This window comes from Dermacentor andersoni, chromosome 11, assembly GCF_023375885.2.
Source record: "Dermacentor andersoni chromosome 11, qqDerAnde1_hic_scaffold, whole genome shotgun sequence".
NCBI lineage: Eukaryota > Metazoa > Arthropoda > Arachnida > Ixodida > Ixodidae > Dermacentor > Dermacentor andersoni.
This window is the reverse complement of record NC_092824.1, coordinates 36,183,624-36,203,520: the sequence shown is the minus strand read 5'-3', so window position 1 is coordinate 36,203,520 and position 19,897 is coordinate 36,183,624. Positions and strand designations below refer to the sequence as shown.

Below are 19,897 nucleotides of genomic sequence, written 5' to 3'. Positions count from 1 at the left end.
TAAATCCTCAAAAATTCAACCCCCGTTAATTTGCAAAATCGTATAACTTGGACTTGTCCTCTGATCCCGGCAGGTGCATGCATTACAGTAAAACCTCGTTAACTAGAACTCGGTTAATTCGAAATCCCGGATAATTCGAAGGTTTGCTGCGGTCCCATATATTCCATTGTAAATTTGACCGGATAATTCGATCCGGCGGCCTAGGCCAACCTGGTTAAATTGAAGAATTGGGGTGCTATGCGGCAATTCCCGATTCCCATTTCTCCGCAAACCCGACAAAGCGACGGTCATTCGGAGCCGCGAGACGACGCCACATAGCAATCGCGATTATTTATAGACGAAGCGCCCGTAGTACTGCTAGCACAAAAATCAGTCCACGGTGCGACCTGCGCACCGCCGAAACACGTGCCTGCAGAGAAGACATGCTTCACTGCAATGCAGCGGGCATACCGGTTTTTGTCAAGTGCTCTAGTCCCCCACTCCGCACGCTCCTCGCAGCGTCAGTGCATGTTTCGTGCCGCTGCCACTGGCTGCCGTTTGCCCATTCTCTATCCGTGCCTGCGGCGACGTATGTGCGCGCAACGCCAGTCTGTGCCGTTTCTTTGTGTGCGGTGGTTAGAGGTGTTGCATCTTGGGTGGTGTTCTTCCTTTTTTTCTTAACTGTGTAGAAGTGCCAGTGAACGAAGATGCCAAAGTATCAGGCTTTAACGCTGCAGCAGAAGTTCTGCTTGATCCAAGAAGTGGGTAAGAACACATGTTCCAAGACAGTTGGCTGAAAGGCACAACGTGCCCCTCTCGACGTTGTCCACAATATTGAAGAGCAAGTCAAAGATACTGGAGGCCTACAGCGAGACATATTCTTCCAAGCGGTCGCGAGTACAGGCTCCCACGTACCAAGATGTGGAATCGGCTTTACTTCGCTGGATGCAGAAAGCAAATGCAGCCCGCCTTCTCGTCTGTGGAATGATACCGTGGGACATGGCCAACGACTTGGCTCTACAACTTGGGCACAAAAAGCTCAAGTGTAGCAATGGATGGTGCAGCCGTTTTAAAGAGCGCAATAATTTGACCTTCGTAGCCGTCTGTGGGGAGTGTGGCAGCGCAACCGAGAGCGTCGTCGACGACTGGAAGAAACATACGTTGGCTCCATTGCTTAGTGAGTACGGTGCAGACGATGTGTACAACCTTGACGAGGCAGCCTTTTTGACAAGATGCTGCCCACAAAAACGTTCGCAGGGAAGGACACCGCAGTCAAGGGTCGAAAGCAGGGCAAGGAAAGAATCGCCATTCTGTTCGGCACGACCATGTGCTGTAAACACAAGCTGCCGCGACTCGTAGTTGGAAAGAGTGGGAAGCCTCGCTGCTTTAAAGATGCACGGCTGCCGCCAAGGGATGAGCTTATCTACCGGCACAACAAGAAAGCCTTGGTCACAGGTGCAATATTTGAAGATTACGTTCAGTAGCTTGACCACAAGTTCGCGGCCACAGGCAGGAATGTACTCTTCGTTGTTGATAATTGCCCAGTGCATGGTGACATCCCACACCTGAAAGCTACCACGATGGTATTTCTTCCTCCAAACACCACGTCCATCTCACAGCCAATGGACCAGGCTTCATCCACCACACGAGGAAGATTTACTGCCACCACCTGCTCAAGCGCATGCTTCTTTGCTACGACAACGGCAGAGAGTACTCCATCGACCTCCTCGGGGCCTATTGTGTCTGTAATATTGTAATATGTCTTATTGTGTATGCATGGAAGCAAATGGAACCCACTTTGATCACGCGGTGTTTTGAACACGCTGGCTTCTCGAAGGAAAGCGCCGTCGATGCTGATGGTGACTATTCATGTGCACTTGATGAGGAAGGAGCCCAGTACTGCGACCGCATCAATGCACTCTGCGTAGAGGATAGCAAATCCGGTGCTGTCGGCTTCGCTGAGTATCTGACCTTTGAAAATGATCAACAAACGTGCTACCCAGACTTGGAGAGTGAAGCTACCGCTGATGCGGCCATGTGTGATGACGACGACGATGCTAACGAGCCCTCCCGAGCACCCACTCTCAGGAAAGATATCAGATCGCTGAACGTTATCCGCAGTTTTGTTGAGTGTCACGGTGGAAATTCTCAAATGCTGCACATAGTTGGCCAACTAGAAAACATGACCATTGGATCCTTGAACTACCGGACGCAGCAAACCAGCATCTCTGATTACCTTAAGTAATCCAAATATCGCCGAATAAAGGTAGCGCATTCCTGCAGCGAAATTTTTTGCCTGGGTTGCATTTTTTTGTTTGTTCGGTTAATTCAAAAACCCACTTAATTCGAAGATTCCTTGCGGTCCTGATAACTTCGTATTAACAAGGTTTTACTGTATTTAATGCAACGAAACACTCGTTGATTTGTCCTAAGAATATGTCAGCACAGTTGAGGTTGACTTGCCCAATGTTGAGAGAATCTCACTTGTGACAAAGTTCAGGCCTCATAACAATGAGCTTGCTATGAGTTAATAGAAATAGCTGATATCCGAAAATATTTACTTCTGTATGCATCTTCTTTTTATTCGTATTTGAGAATGTTTGACTCGACTTGCAATAGGTTTTGCCTTTTTTTTTTCGAAGATAGTTTATTTGCTGTGCATTTTACTAACTCTGCCCTTCTGTTTTCTTATTGAGTAATGTACACACTACTCCTTACTATTCAAACTGGATGAAGTCGTTTTTTATTTTTTAGCATGCTTACTAAAGAGTAGCAGCATCGGGTGACATGGTGCCAACCCGTCTTGACATAAAACAAAGTTCTGTGTGACTCGGGGAATTTTGCAAAGGCACTCAGGGGAGACCTGGAAAACTCTGGGAATTTGGAAATGTCAACTTGGTAGACACCCTGCTTCAGAACTGCAAGTTTGCCGTCCATGATTGTGTCGATAGTAGCCACGGTTTGCTCCACAATGGTTGTGGCAAACAATAGTTTACTATTGACTCAGTGCAAAGCTGTCGTGGACGAAGAGTATCGGCTACGTCGCAGTGGACGGACTATCTGTTCGCAACCGACTCGTTAGTGAAAAAATAATGGGGGTGTGCGTGCGTTAGTGAATAGCATGTCTCAGATGAATGTGCATGTCATGGTCGCACTGCAAAGGAAGTCGCGACGCCTTTACTGCTCTGAGCGCCAATCAATTATCAGAGGCCAAAAATTGTAGCTTCTGTACTGCTCTTGTGCAAAATAGAAGCGGGATTTGCCGATTCATTCAGTAAATAAAAGCATGTTGACGTAGTAAGCATTTGTTTGTTTTCTTGGCACCCTCTATAATACGACTTTAGTTTAATTCATACATGTTTTTCGGTCACATGAAATCTGAATTAATGAGGTTTTACTGCAACAAATGCCCGCTGTGGCGTTCCAGTCTTGCCTAGATCGAAAGCACATTCTTGCTCGTGGCTCGCGAGCTGGCCTACCAAGATCTGTGGCGGTGATTAGAAGGATGATCATGGATGGCAATGATGACGCTACATTTGCTTATAAGGGATGTTATATAATGTAGGTACCGTACATGTATTTTCATTTCAGATATGACCGTTGTAGTAAATGTTTGACTGCACTACAAAGTCATGTCCACAAAGCCCGATGACAGATGTGCATTTAGACCAACGTTACTCAAAAAATCAAGGAAAAGGCTCTACAGGATCGCCTCAGTCAAACGTGTTAAAGGTAACGCTAGAAAAAGTTGCAGTTTCTCCCGAAAGGCGAAGCATTCATTGCGATAGCACATTATTAGGCAGCTATACATAAAGTTAGTAGAATAAAGTTAGTAGTTTTATCAGCTGCATAAACTGTTGTAAACATTCGCTTGCCAACTGAATCAACAAGCACGCTGTCACATACTCACATGCAAACACGAACGCTTCTCAATAATTTATCGTGGACACTCGCTGTCGGAACCCTGGCGTGATAAAAAGTGGCAACAGAGGCGAGTGAATTCCCCTTCATGCTGCCTCTCGCTTAAATGCAAGCTAGCCACACAAGAACACAGCACACACAAAGGCATCAACTATCTCAGGTCGGCTAGCCTTCTAAATCGGCGCAGATTGCCTCCAAGATAAGTTGCGGGTGTTCGTGCTCGGCCATCGGAGTAGAAGAGCCTCCCTCGTAGCGCGTGCACGTCTGCCCGCTGCCCTTCTTGCGCATGTGAGAAACCGCTGCCGGATAAATCCACCATCCTCCTTTGCTCACCTTTGTAAGCATACCCTTGCACCTGCAGCATATGGCGCACAGCCGCAGTGTTATCGCACATAAACTTTGTACGGAAGGTCACAGCGCCGCCAATGGCAGAAGTTTGCTTGGAGTGTCCATATATAGTTAGTATTGCAATGCAGCGTTTGTAAGAGTTGGGGACACTCTGGCTTGCTTGAGGCAAGCACGTGAACTATGCTACTGCAGCAGGGCAACACTAAGTGCTCTGCGATCTCAGGCGATTTCCCTCCCGATTTCAGTCGACCCTTGTTATAATAAAGTCGCATCATACACGTAAATACCTTTGTTATACATATCAATATTCGTTATAAGCATACACTCCGATAATGGTTATAAAGTAACTTGCAGTCAAGCCTTTGTGAAGGAAACAAGTATGATGCCTCAGAGCCAGCAAGGAGTCTCCTGTTGATTTTGATGGCCCATCACTGCCTGCAGTGCTGATACAGTACATCGCACGCTAACAATACTAAATTGCAAGCCTGTGTTTTGCGTCATTTGTAATATTGAATTGTGCCGCACGCTAACAATACTAAATTGCAAGCCTGTGTTTTGCGTCATTTGTAATATTGAATTGTGCCATCGGCACATTGGATTGCCGGCTGCATCCAGCCAAGCCAAGCTGTTGGCCAAAATGGAGATGTGCATCTAGAATGTCCTTTTCAAATTTTTCTCTTGTGGAGTATTCGGCATTTTTGCTACTAGAATGCATATTTTCAACCACATGCAAACAAATGTTTGCTTCACTGAAGTGGTACCACATTGTATGGCACAGTATTGGTTTTGTCGTAACAGTAAAATACTTGTTGAAATAAAGCACGGTCAGACTCATTTCAGAGGCACTTTGTTATATCCAATAATTTTTTTATATCCCTGTTTGTTATATAGAAGTTAAACGGTTACTGAGAAAATTATTGCATTGATTTGGTTATCTAACAAGGATCAACACATTTAGTGGGATGCAGCTGATGGCCAACGCTAATGAAGTCACCAGATAATTGAGGTGCTTATTTGGGGCTGGCTGCTTAAATTCTGCAGCCACCACAGGGCGAGAGGGTAGCGGGAGTTGAGGGCTGTCCTTCCCGAGCTCTCCATCACAGGACGTAAACTTTCAGACAACCCAAAACTCTCGTGCGACAGCACATGCATTTGAAAGAGCTATAATAGTTGGCACACGGTAGCGAATGTGCCGTGCAAATCGTTTGAACGAGACCATGTCTCCTTTTGCACGGGCACCTATGTATCGATGGTGAAGTTCGACCACCATGTCTTTGGTATACCTGCAGCAGTGGCTCTGTGGCTATGGCCTTTTTTGCAGCTGAGCTCAAGGTCGCGAGCTCGGTCTCTTGCTGCAGTGGCTCTATTTTGATGTGTGTGTGTTTGTGAAGCTGTTGGTGCACTTAAATTTGGGTGCATGTTCTAGAGCTCCTAGATCGGGGCTCATAGTGGATCTCGAGACCCTTTCATCATCATCGACCTATGTTTATGGCCACAGGCAAAGCGAAGGCCTCTCCCAGTGACTTCCAGTTACTCCTGACTTGCGCTAACTGATTTCAACTTTCACCTGCAAATTTGCTATATACATCCCCTCACCTAATTTTCTGCTGTCTTTTAAGAACCTTTTAAAAACCCTTGAATGGGAAACTGCCATTTTCAAGGCCTTGAAAGCCCCAAAGTTTTACAGAATGTTTGAAGTTTGTTTTCAGCTAAGTTTAGGTATGCTTATTTGTATATTTGATCATGAGGTTTATGCTAGCCAATAGTCAAGCCAATCCAATTCGATTATACCATCTTTGTTGTTTGAAGGCCATCTTGTTTGTGGTGGTTGGTGATGCAGTAAAACCTCATTAATTTGAGCCTCGTTAATTCGGAAAATCGGATCATTCGTACTCGTCCCTTGGCCCCGGCAGGCATATGTACTATTTAATGCAATGAAACTCGTTAATTCGGACGTATTTGGCCGCACATCAATTAATTCGGACAACTCTCGGAGCTCGGCAAGCGTGGAGTGCCGCAAAAGTGCAGAAACGGCATCCACCAAAACAAAGCAGCTAAGCTCACGTCGCCATCGTTATCACTGGAAATCGTACGTGAATGACAGGAATTCCAGAATGCTTCGTGCCCCTATTTGTGTCTTTGAAGCCTTTATTCTTGCGTTTACCGCCACGCATAGCACTGCGTCGGCCCTGTGCCTTCATGACTGCGTAGTCGCCATCCACGGTTGTATCGATAACGGCCGCGGTTTCGTCCCCAGCAGTTGCCACCAACAGTAGTCTTGTTCTGACTCGGTACGCATGTCGGCTGCGTGCCTTCATAACTGCGTAGTCGCCATCTATGACCGCGTCAATAGTGACTGCTGTTTCGTCCGCAGTTGTAGCAAACGGTCGTTTCGTTTGAACTCGGTGCGTGTGTCGGCCACTCGCCTTCAGAACTGCAAGGTTGCCGACCATGATCACGTCGACAGCGGTTGCGGCAAGCAGTAGTTTCGTTTTTACTCAGTGCAGAGCTGTCGAGGATAACCAGCGCCGTCTACATCGCGACGGACGGCGACCTGGCGACACCGGCAACAAAATAATAGGGATGTGCGCGCAGTAGTGAAATACGTGTCTCAGATGACGCGCGCCATGGCCGCACTGTGCAGGAAGTCGCGAGGCCTTCGCTGCTGCAAGCGCTAATCGGTCACGAGATGATGAGAAATGCTGCTCCTGCAAAATAGAAACGGGATTGGTTGATTCATTCAGTAAATAAAAACATGTTGATGTAGTAAGCATTTGCTTATTGTTTTTTTGATACCCTCGATAATTAGGTTAATTGGGACATTGTTTTTCGATCCCACGAAATCCGAATTAACGAGGTTTTTACTGTAGTTCATGTCAAAAAAGCAACTGCTGTTGTTTTTTATATCAGTCCACTTGCTATTAAAGGATCTTTTGCTCGTCGTTTAAGATGTTGTGTTCCAGCTGTCAGGCCTCATGGGCAGTCATAAATGCTTTCTCAGGGCTTCGAAAGACTTTGAAAACCCTGGAATTTCTTTCCACAAAGGTTGCTGTAAACTGTGCAAAATTAACCTCAAGCCCTCCATTACGTCTGTCATGGCCCCAGTGACACTTGGGATCTTAAATGTGAGTGATTGAATCAATTGCCATTCTGTGGCGGCCATTTTATGCAGACGAGGATGACCGCAGTGACCACACCGATGAGAGCGTAGCAACCAGCGGAGGTGCGGGAGACATGTCAGTGCTGACGGCTGGTGACCGGTCGGACTTCATGCAGCTCAGCCCTTCTTCCAACGGATCAAGGCAGCGCGAACCTCTATGACGACGGCCTCATTTTAGTCTCGCGAAAAGTGACTTCTGTTTTCACACTGCCATTAGGGGTGGTCGTGCTTGTACCTCCAGGCCATCTGTGGTCAAGTCTGTTGGTGTGACGGCATGCAGTGATGTCCTTCCCACAGTGTGATGTAGCGGACACGTGGCAGAAAGGGAACTGTGGTACGAAGATGTTTGCAACTTACTTCAAACTTGGATGAGCAAACGTGTATGCTCCAGTGCTGCTTCGGTGCTTGGCATGCCTTGAAAATTGCTGAAGTGTGATGCCGAGGTGTGACGCTCATCTGTTCCTTGTCTTCGGGGCGCATTCAGTCATGTCATGCGACAGTGGGATCGCAGTGCTTTCTGCTGGTGCGGTGCCTGCAGTTCAATGTGTTTGACAGTGCGTGAAATACTATCGAGAGTGTGCTTCTCTGCCTTGCTTTGCTTGGCCCAGCCATGATGAGCTTCGCACCAAAAAAAAGAAAGATGCAATCACGAGGGTTTATGCCACTGTTCTTGCAACTTTTCAGTCCCTCCTCCTTTCCTAGATAAGCACACAGCCTTAATAGTCATCAGCAATGCAATTGTGATAACTGCCGTTCTAGTTGGGGCAGTCCTTGCATGCAGAGAAGCCTACTTGCGGAATATCGCACGATCTCTTATACTGTGGTTTCGAATTGCCAGCAGCTTGAGTTGAAATACATGTAAGGCTGTACAGGTATACCCGGGCATTATGTAAACATTTGTAGCTGAAAGCACTGGATATGTTTTTACTGGTCCAAAGAATATCATATCTGCCAGATACTTGCATTCGAGTCTGTTGATGCCAGCAGCACTTGTGTCTGCATTACTTCTGCAGTGGAATACAGTGGCATGCGAGGCATTTCTCTCTCGAAAGTGTCATTGACACGGGCTGAAAAGTTGATATAAGGTAGGCTGTGCTCACAAGAGTGGAAGGTTGTTAGGCTTGTTGACTTTTTTTTCATAATTAAGCATGCAAAAAGCAAGAGAGGCAGCAGGCATCTGCTTTTTTTGTCGTCTCTTGCATTTTCTTTTGCACTGTACACCCTTGTCACGTGAGCAAGTTGAGTTTCCTTTTGAGTTGCAGGTTTTCATGTCTAAAGCTTTGTGACATTATAAGAACACTTTGGAACTGTGTCAGGCTTGCGAAGTTAGAAGTATCCCACAACCATAGTTGGGCAGGCGAGCTTGCATACAGCAGAGAAATTGTTTATAGCTTTTTTTTTTTACTTTTATGAGAAGGCATAGTTTTATATTTTCAAATTTTAGGCATGCTGGCAACATATTGCAGACAACTTTGTCTATTTTTGGAAGTTTTTAGTTCTGTTTTACTCTGTTGAAGGATTGCGGGAAAGTGGAACCTATTTTTTACTGCCCCCCGTGTTGTGCGAGTTGGTGTGCTGCAGTTTCGACATCTGACTTCTCATAGGGGTGTTCAAATAACGAAAGTTTCCTATTGAGCACGAAGATTAAAAGGAAAACTTGCTTCAGTTATGTTGAATGCCAGTTGCATCGCTATACCTAAAAAATATATATATAGACTTTGCATAAGTTGAGGCAACTAATCTAGATTACGTCGTATGAGAAATAAATATTTCACACATTATCTTCAAAACTGCATCAGCATTGCCTATGGAAGCATAGCTTCTTCAAGCAGTGTTGACAGGCATGGGTAAATATTTTGAGTTGAACTGTATTCGTAGCAAATACATTAAAGGGAATTAAAGGGAAATAGAGTCAAGCTGTACCAGTAAATTATGCTGCTGTAATGGCACATCGGCCACTCTTTAACCATGATGGGAAACTTGGAAGCAATAAAAAATGCAAAAACAAACAGAAAAACACACACCATGCTTAACTGAAGCTCCTGTACCAGTTCTTCAGGATGTCATAGATTTTTAAATCATCTACTTGGGCCTTCTTAGCTCTAACTGATGCAGCAGTAATGTAGCCCCCAGCCATGGTGGCTAGGTGGCTATGGTGTTGCACTACTCAGCACGAGGTCACGGGTTCTGCTCCAGACTTCGGGAGCCGGATTTCAGTAAGGATGGAATCCAGAGACACTCCTGTACAACACTTAAAGTATGTTATAGAAGCCTAGGTTGTCAAAGTAAACTCCGTAATGTTGAACATATCGTTTATGCTTTGCCGAGTTTGATACCTCATAATTCTGATTCAAGCACGAGAAACATAACACATAGCCTACAGTAGCATTCTTGATTAGCTGGAGCAAGTGTTCAATAATGGATACTTCAGTAAGCCCAGTGGCTAATTAATTACTAATAAAGTTTTTAGTCGAAATGTTCAATGCCTGGCAATTCAAATGTAGTACTTGGGCCACATGGTGGTGAGCACTGATGGGCCATGTGCAGCCATAGTGAATTGCAAATGGTCTCGCTCTCATTGTATACCACAATGCATCAGCTTGGTTTTCGCAGTTCCACCGGTGGCCCAGCAAGAGCACTTACGAATCACATTTGCATCGTAGAGCACCGTACTTGCCATTGAAAAAAAATACAGGTCAAGGGCGTATAAAAAGAAGTGTGCCTGTGCATGTATATAAATGCTATTTTTGGCAGTAAACGCTGGTGCCGGTCACTTCCATTCGTATGTCCTAGTTTCCTGCAACTGTCCTTGTTCTCTTGCCAGGTTGATTCATATTTGAAATTTCGAACATTTGGACACTCCTACTCCTCGGTCGTAGATTCTTTGCTCTGGAGTCTGCCAAAGGAGCCATGAGCACTGCAGCAATAAGATTTTTGTGCCATTGAATGTAGCGGGTCATGTCAGACTTGTCGAGTTTAGCGACTGCAATGTTTCCTTCCACTTTCTTGAAACTCGATGTGTTTATTTGCATGCAAATGTGAAAAGGTCTTAAAGTGCTGCTTTTACTTTGTTGAAACCTACTCTGTGGTTGTATTGAAGTGTGCAATGAATCTGAATTGTCTAAGCCTGCCAGAATTGCTTTTTGTAGCCTAGAAATGCCTGTTACCTCATTTTAGATATTTCTTTATTTTTATTGCTTGCATGTTATCATGCGACATTTATTCTTTTCTTCACTCTTCCCATTGGCACTCCTGTGAAAGCACCACCACATTTCTAGTGATGGCATTCTGTTTTAATCTACAAGTGCAAGGCTTTCTTGTTCTCATGTGAACTCGGCTACTGTTTTTTACCATAGCAGTATACTTTACATTTATCCTCATCTTCCCACATGTTCTAAAATGCTCTCATGAACATGATTCTGAATGATTCTTTTGTCTGATTCCTCTCTAAGCAAACGCTGAACTGATCCAGACGGCCCTCGGACGTCGGTCAGGGACTACAGCGTTCTGCTGCTTAACACCGTTACACGCAGTCATGATGGCAGTTACTGCATCAGGATAGGGGTGGAATGCAAAAGACTTCCATACTGGCATTTTGGTGTGGGCTAAGTAACCCTGCCCAGGTGGTCGAAATTAATGCTGAGCCAATGTCTCACTGATGCTACATATAAACTCTTGAGTAAGTATGCATTGCGATTTCATCAAATGGGCATCTCGTCGCCAACTGCCAACTCTTCGTGAAATGCCCGATTTCTAGAGCTTGTTTACGGTTGTCTTGCTGACACCAATAATGTTTTCTTTCATTCGCATCCTATTTAGGACAAAGCTGATCTCCCTTGGGCTGCTGAGCACGAGGTCGCGGGATCGAATCCCAGCCACGGCGGCCACATTTAGATGGGGGCGAAATGCGAAAACACCCGTGTACTTAGATTTAGGTGCACGTTAAAGAACCCCAGGTGGTCCAAATTTCCGGAGTCCTCCACTACGGCGTGCCTCATAACCAGAAAGTGGTTCTGGCACGTAAAATACCCATAATTTAAAACCGATTTCAACAGAATGCAGGCATAGTCGTACAGCAATTTTTTCACAGCCCGACTTTTCAGACTCGCTGGCAGCTAAAATGGCAGGTGAAATTTTGGCTGCCATTAAATGGATGTTTTACAAATAACCATCAGGAACAGTTCTGCAATGCAGATCATAGATCTTGGTCGTAGATTCTGCGAATATAGAGCTGCATCCCTAATGGAACAAAGTCACTTTTTTTTCAGTAGACTGTGTACATCTCAAGTAATAAAATCGTTAATATTTCTCACAAAATTTTTATATTTTTTGGCTTTGGCAGTAGTATCTTAACATTTTGAGGTAGGCAGGTCTCCAAGTGTAATCAAGGAAATGATTCAGGTAAAGTCTACTGTACTTGCAAGACCAAATGATAATCTAATTGTTTTCTGGGGAATTGGTTTCTGGGGGACTTGGTCGCTTTGGGTGTTGAGAAAACTGCCAGGAATTTTAACTTGTAAAGTAAAAGGAATACTTGCATAAAGTGCCTCAGTATGTCAAGGCGCGAACATCATCTTTGTTTGGTTACACTTGTGAAATTTCACAGTCGGCAGAACTGGTGACATCCATTTCAACAATACAAATGAATCCATTTCAATAATAAATGCGAGGTACTTGTAGCTGTTATGTGTGAATCCCCTGAATGTTAAAAGTTCGGGTATCGCGTGTGTGTTTGTGTAACTTGCAGATCTGGCCTACTATAAAGGTGCTAATAGGTCTTTATTTACTGCGTTGCAAGTGCCACAGTTCGCATTCTGGAATTTTTAAGGCTTTTTGTATGTGTCCAACACAATGGTGAAAGGCTTCGCTGAATGATTGCTTTTGCTGCAATGATTTACGACCTTCCATTTAGCAATCTATATTAATTGACTTCCATTTGTTGCCGACTTAATCATTTCTTATGCCATCTGCAGGTAGGAAGACAAATAGTGAATGCCACTTTGCAGGGTGGCTGATTGGGCAAGTTGGCGATTCATAATCGCAAGTTTACAGCGTTAAGGTTTAACGTGGACGAGGCTATCGACACGGACAAGCGCTACTGCTAGCTGAAGTTTTATTATCATTGCGCCGAATTTATACAGGGGAGTGAAAGAAGTAGCTGAAAAAAGCTGGTTTGCCCAAAAAGCGAAGCATTGATTGATATAGCAAATTTTTGCACAGCTAGCTAAACGAAGTAGGGATAGCAGTTTTATCGCCTGTATTAACATGAAAGCATAGGCATACTAACTGAATTAACAAGCGTAGTGTCGTGCGCGCACAAGCAAACATGAACACATCTCACCCGATGGCAGAGGAAACTCGCTGTCAAAACGCTGCAGTGAGGAAATGTGGCAGCAGCAACGGTGACGCATTTGACTACGCCACCTCTCGCAACTGAGTCGCGAAAGCGTAGCACAGACTCTGTCCTGTCGCATGTGGCTGTACCCGTCGCAGATGGCGTTGGCAAAGCCACCTTCCAGGCACCATTGCCTCACGCGAGGACTGCTTAGTCAAAGCACGCTTGCTCCATTTTCTAAATGTTAAGTACAGAGGCTATGCCTCATGTCAATATCTGCGGCAGTGCATCCTCTACAGGGGAATAGTGAAATGTGGTTAATCCTTGGCAATATTGTGGCCAATTACGCCTATACCCTTATTGTTACCTACTGTGCAAGTGATTCTCGCCTATTGTGGGTGCTGGCAAAGTCACCTTCCAGGCACCATTGCCTCGCGCGAGGACTGCTTAGTCAAACTTTCTCCGTTTTCCAATAGTGTTCAGTGCGGCGGCTTTGCCTCATTACGTCAAAATCTGTGGGAGTGCTTCTACAGGAGAATAGTGAAATGTGGCTAATCCTTCATTACTTTAGGGCGAATTACGCCTATGCCCTTTTTGTTACCCTTATTATTGTTACCTTATTGTTACCCTTATTGTTATCAAAGCGGACTCGCTCTTTTTTTTCAAAAGTCTTTGGAAAATTTCGGGAAATTTAATCCAAACAACAGTTCGAGCGGGCCCGCAAAAGCCTAAGGGCCGTCAACTGCGCATAACGAACTGGGACTCTTTCCGGCAGGCCAGAGCTCGCCTCTTTCTCCGGTACCCAACCCCCTTTCGAAGATTGGGTCGCATCCTTGCTGCAAGACGCGAGCGAAGCCACTAAATTGGTGCCTGAGGAAGCCAATCTGCAGGAGGCAGATAGAAAGTTACTGCATAAGTGGGAAGCCCTCGCCAATCTGCAACGCAGGTACAAAAACATGCTCAAACAAACGCTCGGGAAACGTATTAGTACTCTCACGCTTCAAATCGAAAACTATGCACAGCAACTTACTCGTCAAAATTGGCACAGCACATGCGACAGCATGGAGTGGCAACCAAACCTGCCCAAAACGTGGGTTATCCTCAGTTGCCTCCTCGATCCGGCCAACAGCAAGAACACACAACAGCACAACTTGCAAAAAATCATTCACACCCATCCGGGCACGGACGCACAAGTTCTTCAAGAGCTGATAGACCCATACGTGGGACCTCAACCTACTACACCCGCTCCAGCATACACTGGCCCCGCTAACGACCACCTGAACACGCCTATACAAGCAGCAGAGGTACGTGAAGCCATCCTCGCACTTCGCCCCAACTCGGCCCCGGGACCTGATGGCATTACTAATAAAATGCTTCGCAACCTAGATGAAGATTCTATACTAGCCCTCGCAGCTTATTTTAACGCGTACTGGGAAACTGGAAACTTCCCCTCACAATGGAAAGAAGCCAGGATTATGATTCCGAAACCAGGGAAGCGCCTCCTCGAAAACCTCCGCCCTATCTCCGTTACTTAATGTATCGGAAAGGTCCTCGAACACGTCATCGTCACACGCTTACACAGACGTATGAACGACAACGACCTCTTCCCCAATACCATGGTTGACTTCCATCCGAAACTTTCTGCTGAAGATATGATTCACCTCAAGCACCAAATTATCGATGGTGATAAAAGCTCCTGGCTGGACACCAGAGCCATCTTGGGGCTAGATCTAACGAAGGCCTTCAATAACGTCACGCATGAGGCCATACTGGACCAACTGGGACAACTCCAGGTTGGACATCGAGCATATAATTACATGAAGAATTTCCTTAAAGGTCGCACCGCCACCATTACCATGGGAGGGTTGCAGCCGCCAATTATTCACTTCGGCAGCAAAGGCACGCCGCTAGGATCGGTTCTGTCCCCTTTTCTGTTTAACGTGGCCTTGCTCAGACTACCCCCTGCATTAGCTAGCAACCCCAGCCTCAAGCACAGCCCTCTACGCAGACGATATCACCCTGTGGGTCACCGGGGGCAGCTACGGGGACATCCAGGACACGCTGCAGCAAGCCATCTACGAGGTCGTTGCATACGTAGAACCGCGCGGCTTAGCGTGCTCCCCACAGAATCGGAGCTCCTTCTGTACAAGCCTAATTGGGGAGGTCGACGTCCAGACCCTCACCTGCCCGAGATAGAACTCCCCGTGCACCAGCGACGCATACCTACTGTACCTAGCATCCGTATCCTTGGCTTACGCATCCAACAAAACGGCAGAAATACGGAGATACTCAAGCAATTAGATACTCATGTACACCAAACCACTCTCCTCATAGCACGCATCGCAAATCGACATCACGGCATGAAAGAAAGCAACCTTATACGCCTGGTAACCGCCTACGCCCCGAGCAGGATCACCTATGCCGCCCCGTACCTTAGCCTCAATGCAACTGACAAGCTCAAACTCAATACCATGATCAAGAGGGCCTATAAACAAGCCCTACATCTTCCCATCATCACCTCTAACGAGAAACTGAACGCCCTCGGCATTCACAACACCATAGACGGGCTTATTGAAGCGCAACGCATTAGCCAATACGAACGACTCGCCAATTCCACCACGGGCAGGCACATTCTAGGCACCCTAGGCATAACCTACACCACCCAATTCGGACCAACAGTACTCATCCCTCCAAACATTCGCGCTCAGCTAGTTATCCCGCCCATACTTCGCAATATGCACCCTGAACACAATCCGGAGCGACGTGCAGAAAGAGCTAAACAATTACAAAAGCGCTACGACCAAGCCGCTGACGTAGCCTACGTGGACACAGCGGAATACCCCAACCAAAACGCCATGGCGGTCGTCGCGGGCTCGCAGTATCGCCTCGCTGCGGCCGCATCAATACTCGCCACGCAATCCGAAGAAGGAGAAGAAACGGCCATCGCTTTGGCCTACGCGGCTACCAATGCACACTGCATCATCAACGACTCAAAAACGGCCAAGAGGACTGATAGCGCTCCACGCGCAGAAGATACTCGCTGGCACTCCTCCCTCAAGGCAACGCCGCGTCCAGATCATCTGGGCCCCTGGTCAGTAGGGTCTGGCTGGAAACGAAGCCACCAACAATGCCGCCCGAGCTCTCGCACACCGGGCGCATCATCCTTCTCCTGAGTCTTCCGATCCTGGCCAGGCTTCTGTTCTACATCGCGGTGACTCGCGGGACCGAATGGTCACGTTCAGAGAAATTCTCCGCTACCGCAGAGACCGGGGACACAAAACACTGAATAAATATCAGTCCACCGTTGGCGACTCCTTCAGACGCGAACTTTCCCGAACCCCGTGCTTTACAACCGCATTTACCCCGATGCATACTCCCCACTCTGCAAAGCGTGCGGGGCCCGCGCTGACCTCGATCACATTATCTGGCAATGCCCCAAAGCCTCGCCCACCAACATCTACCGCACTAACAGGCATCATAACTACGGCCGAGCAGTGGGAGACTTTGCTGCTCAGCTTGGACCCAGAGGAGCAGCTCTGGGCCGTCCGCATGGCCGAAGACGCCGCCAGAAATGAAGGACTGGCCGCCGTCTGGGGAAGGGGGGGGGGACTGGGGGTGAGTCTCCCGACCCCCGCCACCCCTGTACCCCCCCCCCCCGCATCAAGGACATAATAAAGTTATATTCCAAAAGTCTTTAGGGGGGGTGGCTTTGCCGCATTACGTCAATATCTACGGTAGTGCATCCTCTTCAGGAGAATAGTGCAATGTGCTTAATCCTTGACTATATTAGCTCCAATTACGCCTATACCCTTATTGTTACCTACTGTGCAATTTATTCTCACCTATTGTGGGCGCTGGCAAAGTCGCCTTCCAGGCACCATTGCCTCGCGCGAGGACTGCTTAGTCAAAGCGAACTAGCTCCATTTTCCAATAGTATTCTGTTCGGCGGCTTTGCCTCATTACGTCAAAATCTGCGGCGGTGCATCCTCTACAGGAGAATAGTGCAATGTGCTTAATCCTTGGCTGTATTGGCGCCAATAACGCGTGTACCCTTATTGTTACCTACTCTGCGACTCAAAGCACGAGGTCGCGGGATCGAATCCCGGCCACGGCGGCCGCATTCCTATGGACGTGAAATGCGAAAACACCCGCGTACTTCGATTTAGGTGCACGTTAAGGAACGCCAGGTGGTCCAAATTTCCGGAGTCCCCCTCTACGGCGTGCCTCATAATCAGAAATAAGTGGGCTAGACAAAGAGGGACGTGCTGGTCGGAAGACTCCTTCTGGCAGTGTGTAGAAGATCGTGCACGTGCATTACGTTTGCAACGCCTCTTTGTCCTCGGTTTTCCATCGCGGAATTGCTCAAGATGCGCGAAGAAATTACGGTATCACGTAGCTATTCTTGCGCGCCTGTAGTTGCGGGTTTTTAGAACTGTCACACTGGTACCACACAGGTTTGTCCGATCAGATTCGGCTGATTGCTTCATGGGGTTTAACGTATCAAAACAACGCTGAGGTTACGGTAGACGTCGTATTGGAGGGCTACAGATTAATTTTGTACACATGGGATTATTTAACGAGAAGCTAAACCTAAGTACATGAGCGCTTTCGCATTCTCGTGATTTTAAAACCGTGTCACTCTAAGGTCGTGTTCTAACGGGAATCGCTGCATTGGGAAGGGTCTTTATGCACTGCGTCATTGTCAGTGGCGACTGGCTCTTTAGAATTTCCGGTGTCCCCTGTGTGCGTAGACGTGTGGCTACTGCATTATGGCATGGCTGCTGGCCCAACTGGCCAGCTGGTTGTCAAATCTGGTTGCTCCAAGAAAACTTTACACTTGTAAGTTTTTTACAAGTGTGTGGCCACAAGGAGCTTCGAACAACTTTGAGCAGACTAAATATACATGTACAGTTGTCCTTCTCTACGCACACACAACCCCCCCCTCTCACTCTCCCTTCGATCGCCCATTGACAGCGGGAATAAAGGCTGGCGACGGTCTTTATATTGCCAACGCATTAACGGTTATAGCAACCTGAAGAGGTTTGCCCGGTGGCGTGTTTCTATTTCCTCCCAAGCCCAGCGCTCGATCGCTGCGCCGCCATGCGCCGCCCGCACGTACTACATTTCTAGGTACTTTTTCGCCGAAGCGCCATGGCACGCGCCCTAGATGTATATGTGCCAGGGCGCGCGGTGTGTTCGGGCCAGCTCGCATTTGCAGAGTTTAAGCGGTGTAGGTAAATTTTAATTCTGTATGCTTAAACAATTGTATGCTTGCCCAAAGAGAAAACCGTTCCTTCGTCCGTCCCGTAATAAGACGACCGCTTTCGAGATAGCGCCCGCAGTAGCGAACGAATTTGCCTTTGCGCTGCCTTCCGCTTCAACGGCAACGAAGCGGCGAAAACACAGGGCTGGCGTTGCTTTCAGTTAACGCCTCATTCTGCAACTTTCGCAGATCGCTTTGAAGTTAAGCGGACCCGCGTCTCTTCAATACTATGTAAGCGGCAAGAACACAGCGCGCGAAGCTAGAGCTGTTGGCACTGTTTTGTGGGCATCGCAGATCGCTTTCAAGCTCCGTCCCACGCGGCATTGACATAAGACGCCGCCTGAGTACGTTCATGGCTCAATAATAGAGAATGTTAGGGCGTCCAGTATTCCAGCAAGCGCGGGCGGTTTGCCAGGGGAACGGGGGGCGTAAACTTCAGCGGCCAGATTGGTGGCGCCAGCTGTTGGCGCAAAGCTCAACCACACAAACACGGAGCCAATTGCTATATTCTGCTTGGCTGCTGGTGTAAATTTTGGACAGCGGCGTAATCGTCTGGACAATTATGCCACTGCCAAAAATTTGCACCGGCAGCGAAGCAGAATATAGTAGCTTACTGCAATTTTAGCTCTGTGTTTGTCTGGTTGAGCTCTACGCCACCAAGGCGGCTGCATCGCGCCGGCCGGCCACGTTGCTCCCGCCCATCTGGCAATCCGCCCAAACCACCCCCGTTTGCCGGAATACCGGACACATTAAAAGTCTCCAATGGTTTCACGCGGATGAATAAGGCGCTGAAGAGCGATAACGTCTTATAAAATGATCGGAACGGTCATCAGCGGATCTCGGACCTCCACCTGCAGTACTTTGCTTGCGTCATCAATGCTCCTTGCGCCGCCGTCGGCACCAGTTCGTGTCGCCACTGAGCTGTCGTTAGTAATGGCCTAACCAAGTTACATAACATTGACACCGGGCTGCGCGGAGATGAGCTAGTGGCACAATGCTTACGCATAGTCTAACTCCCAGAGGAGTTTCTGCGAGATTGTTTTTTGTTCCCGGACGTTTAATATGCGTCGTGTATGGCGCCAGTACATTGCTATTGCTTCTGCTGGAAGAGAGATAGTGATGTCAACATGGAAAGGAAGCTTGAGCGCAGCGATGATGTGGCTCGTGGTGCGAGAAACCCTCCATGCCCCACGATTATCCCAGCTTTTGTAGATCGAAGCGCCTCGCACACCACAACCAACTTCTTATCACATCCCTTTATCCCCTTATCCAAACTGAACAATTTCGTCCAGTGTTGCGTCAGCTTCCGCACGCAACTCTTATTTCGAAGCAGCCTAGGCGTCTTGTTTTGAAAAACCTATTTTCTCTTAGCGACAGCTGGGTGAGCAGATTATGCGCCCAAGCTTAACATCTCCCTAGGCCCACCAAGTACCTACAAGAATCTAGGGCGCTCGCCGTGGAGCTTTGGGGAAAAGTACCTAGAAACGTGGTACACGCGAGCGGCGCATGGCGGCGCAGCGATCGAGCGCTGGGCTTGGGCGTAAATAGAAACACGCTGCCCGGTGGCATTGTGCTCAAAGTGCGTATCTCGTTTCGTTAAAGTGCTTGTGTGTCTGCGCATAGCGCGAGGATTATTTTCGTTGCGAGCTTTGCGGCAGTTACGATGAAAATTTAATGACCGCAACCTGACAGGATGCACCAGTAATGAAGTTTCCTACAACAAGCACTATAGGGAAATCTTGCGATCGCTTTTAAGGGCACTGCAAGCAGGACGACTCATACACACATGGGAATTTAGGGCAGCACTTGAATTTGTCTCAACTTTGTTCTAGTTTCTAAAGGCTTTGTGATTTCCACAAACCGATACTTTTGGACAAAATATTGCGTTAAA

At 47.3% G+C, this 19,897-nt stretch overlaps 1 protein-coding gene across 1 annotated transcript in view; it reads left to right on the top strand.

Moving 5' to 3' along the window:
• The window catches only part of LOC126518108 (protein aurora borealis-like), a 66,403-nt gene extending 55,566 nt beyond the window's left edge, over positions 1 to 10,837 (top strand). Inside the window, exon 11 of the mRNA XM_072285180.1 lies at positions 7,421 to 10,837. Within this exon, the coding sequence (XP_072141281.1) occupies positions 7,421 to 7,569 (149 nt within the window). The 3' untranslated portion in view covers positions 7,570 to 10,837. The remainder of the gene's footprint in view (positions 1 to 7,420) is intronic.
• Positions 10,838 to 19,897: the final 9,060 nt, after the last annotated feature.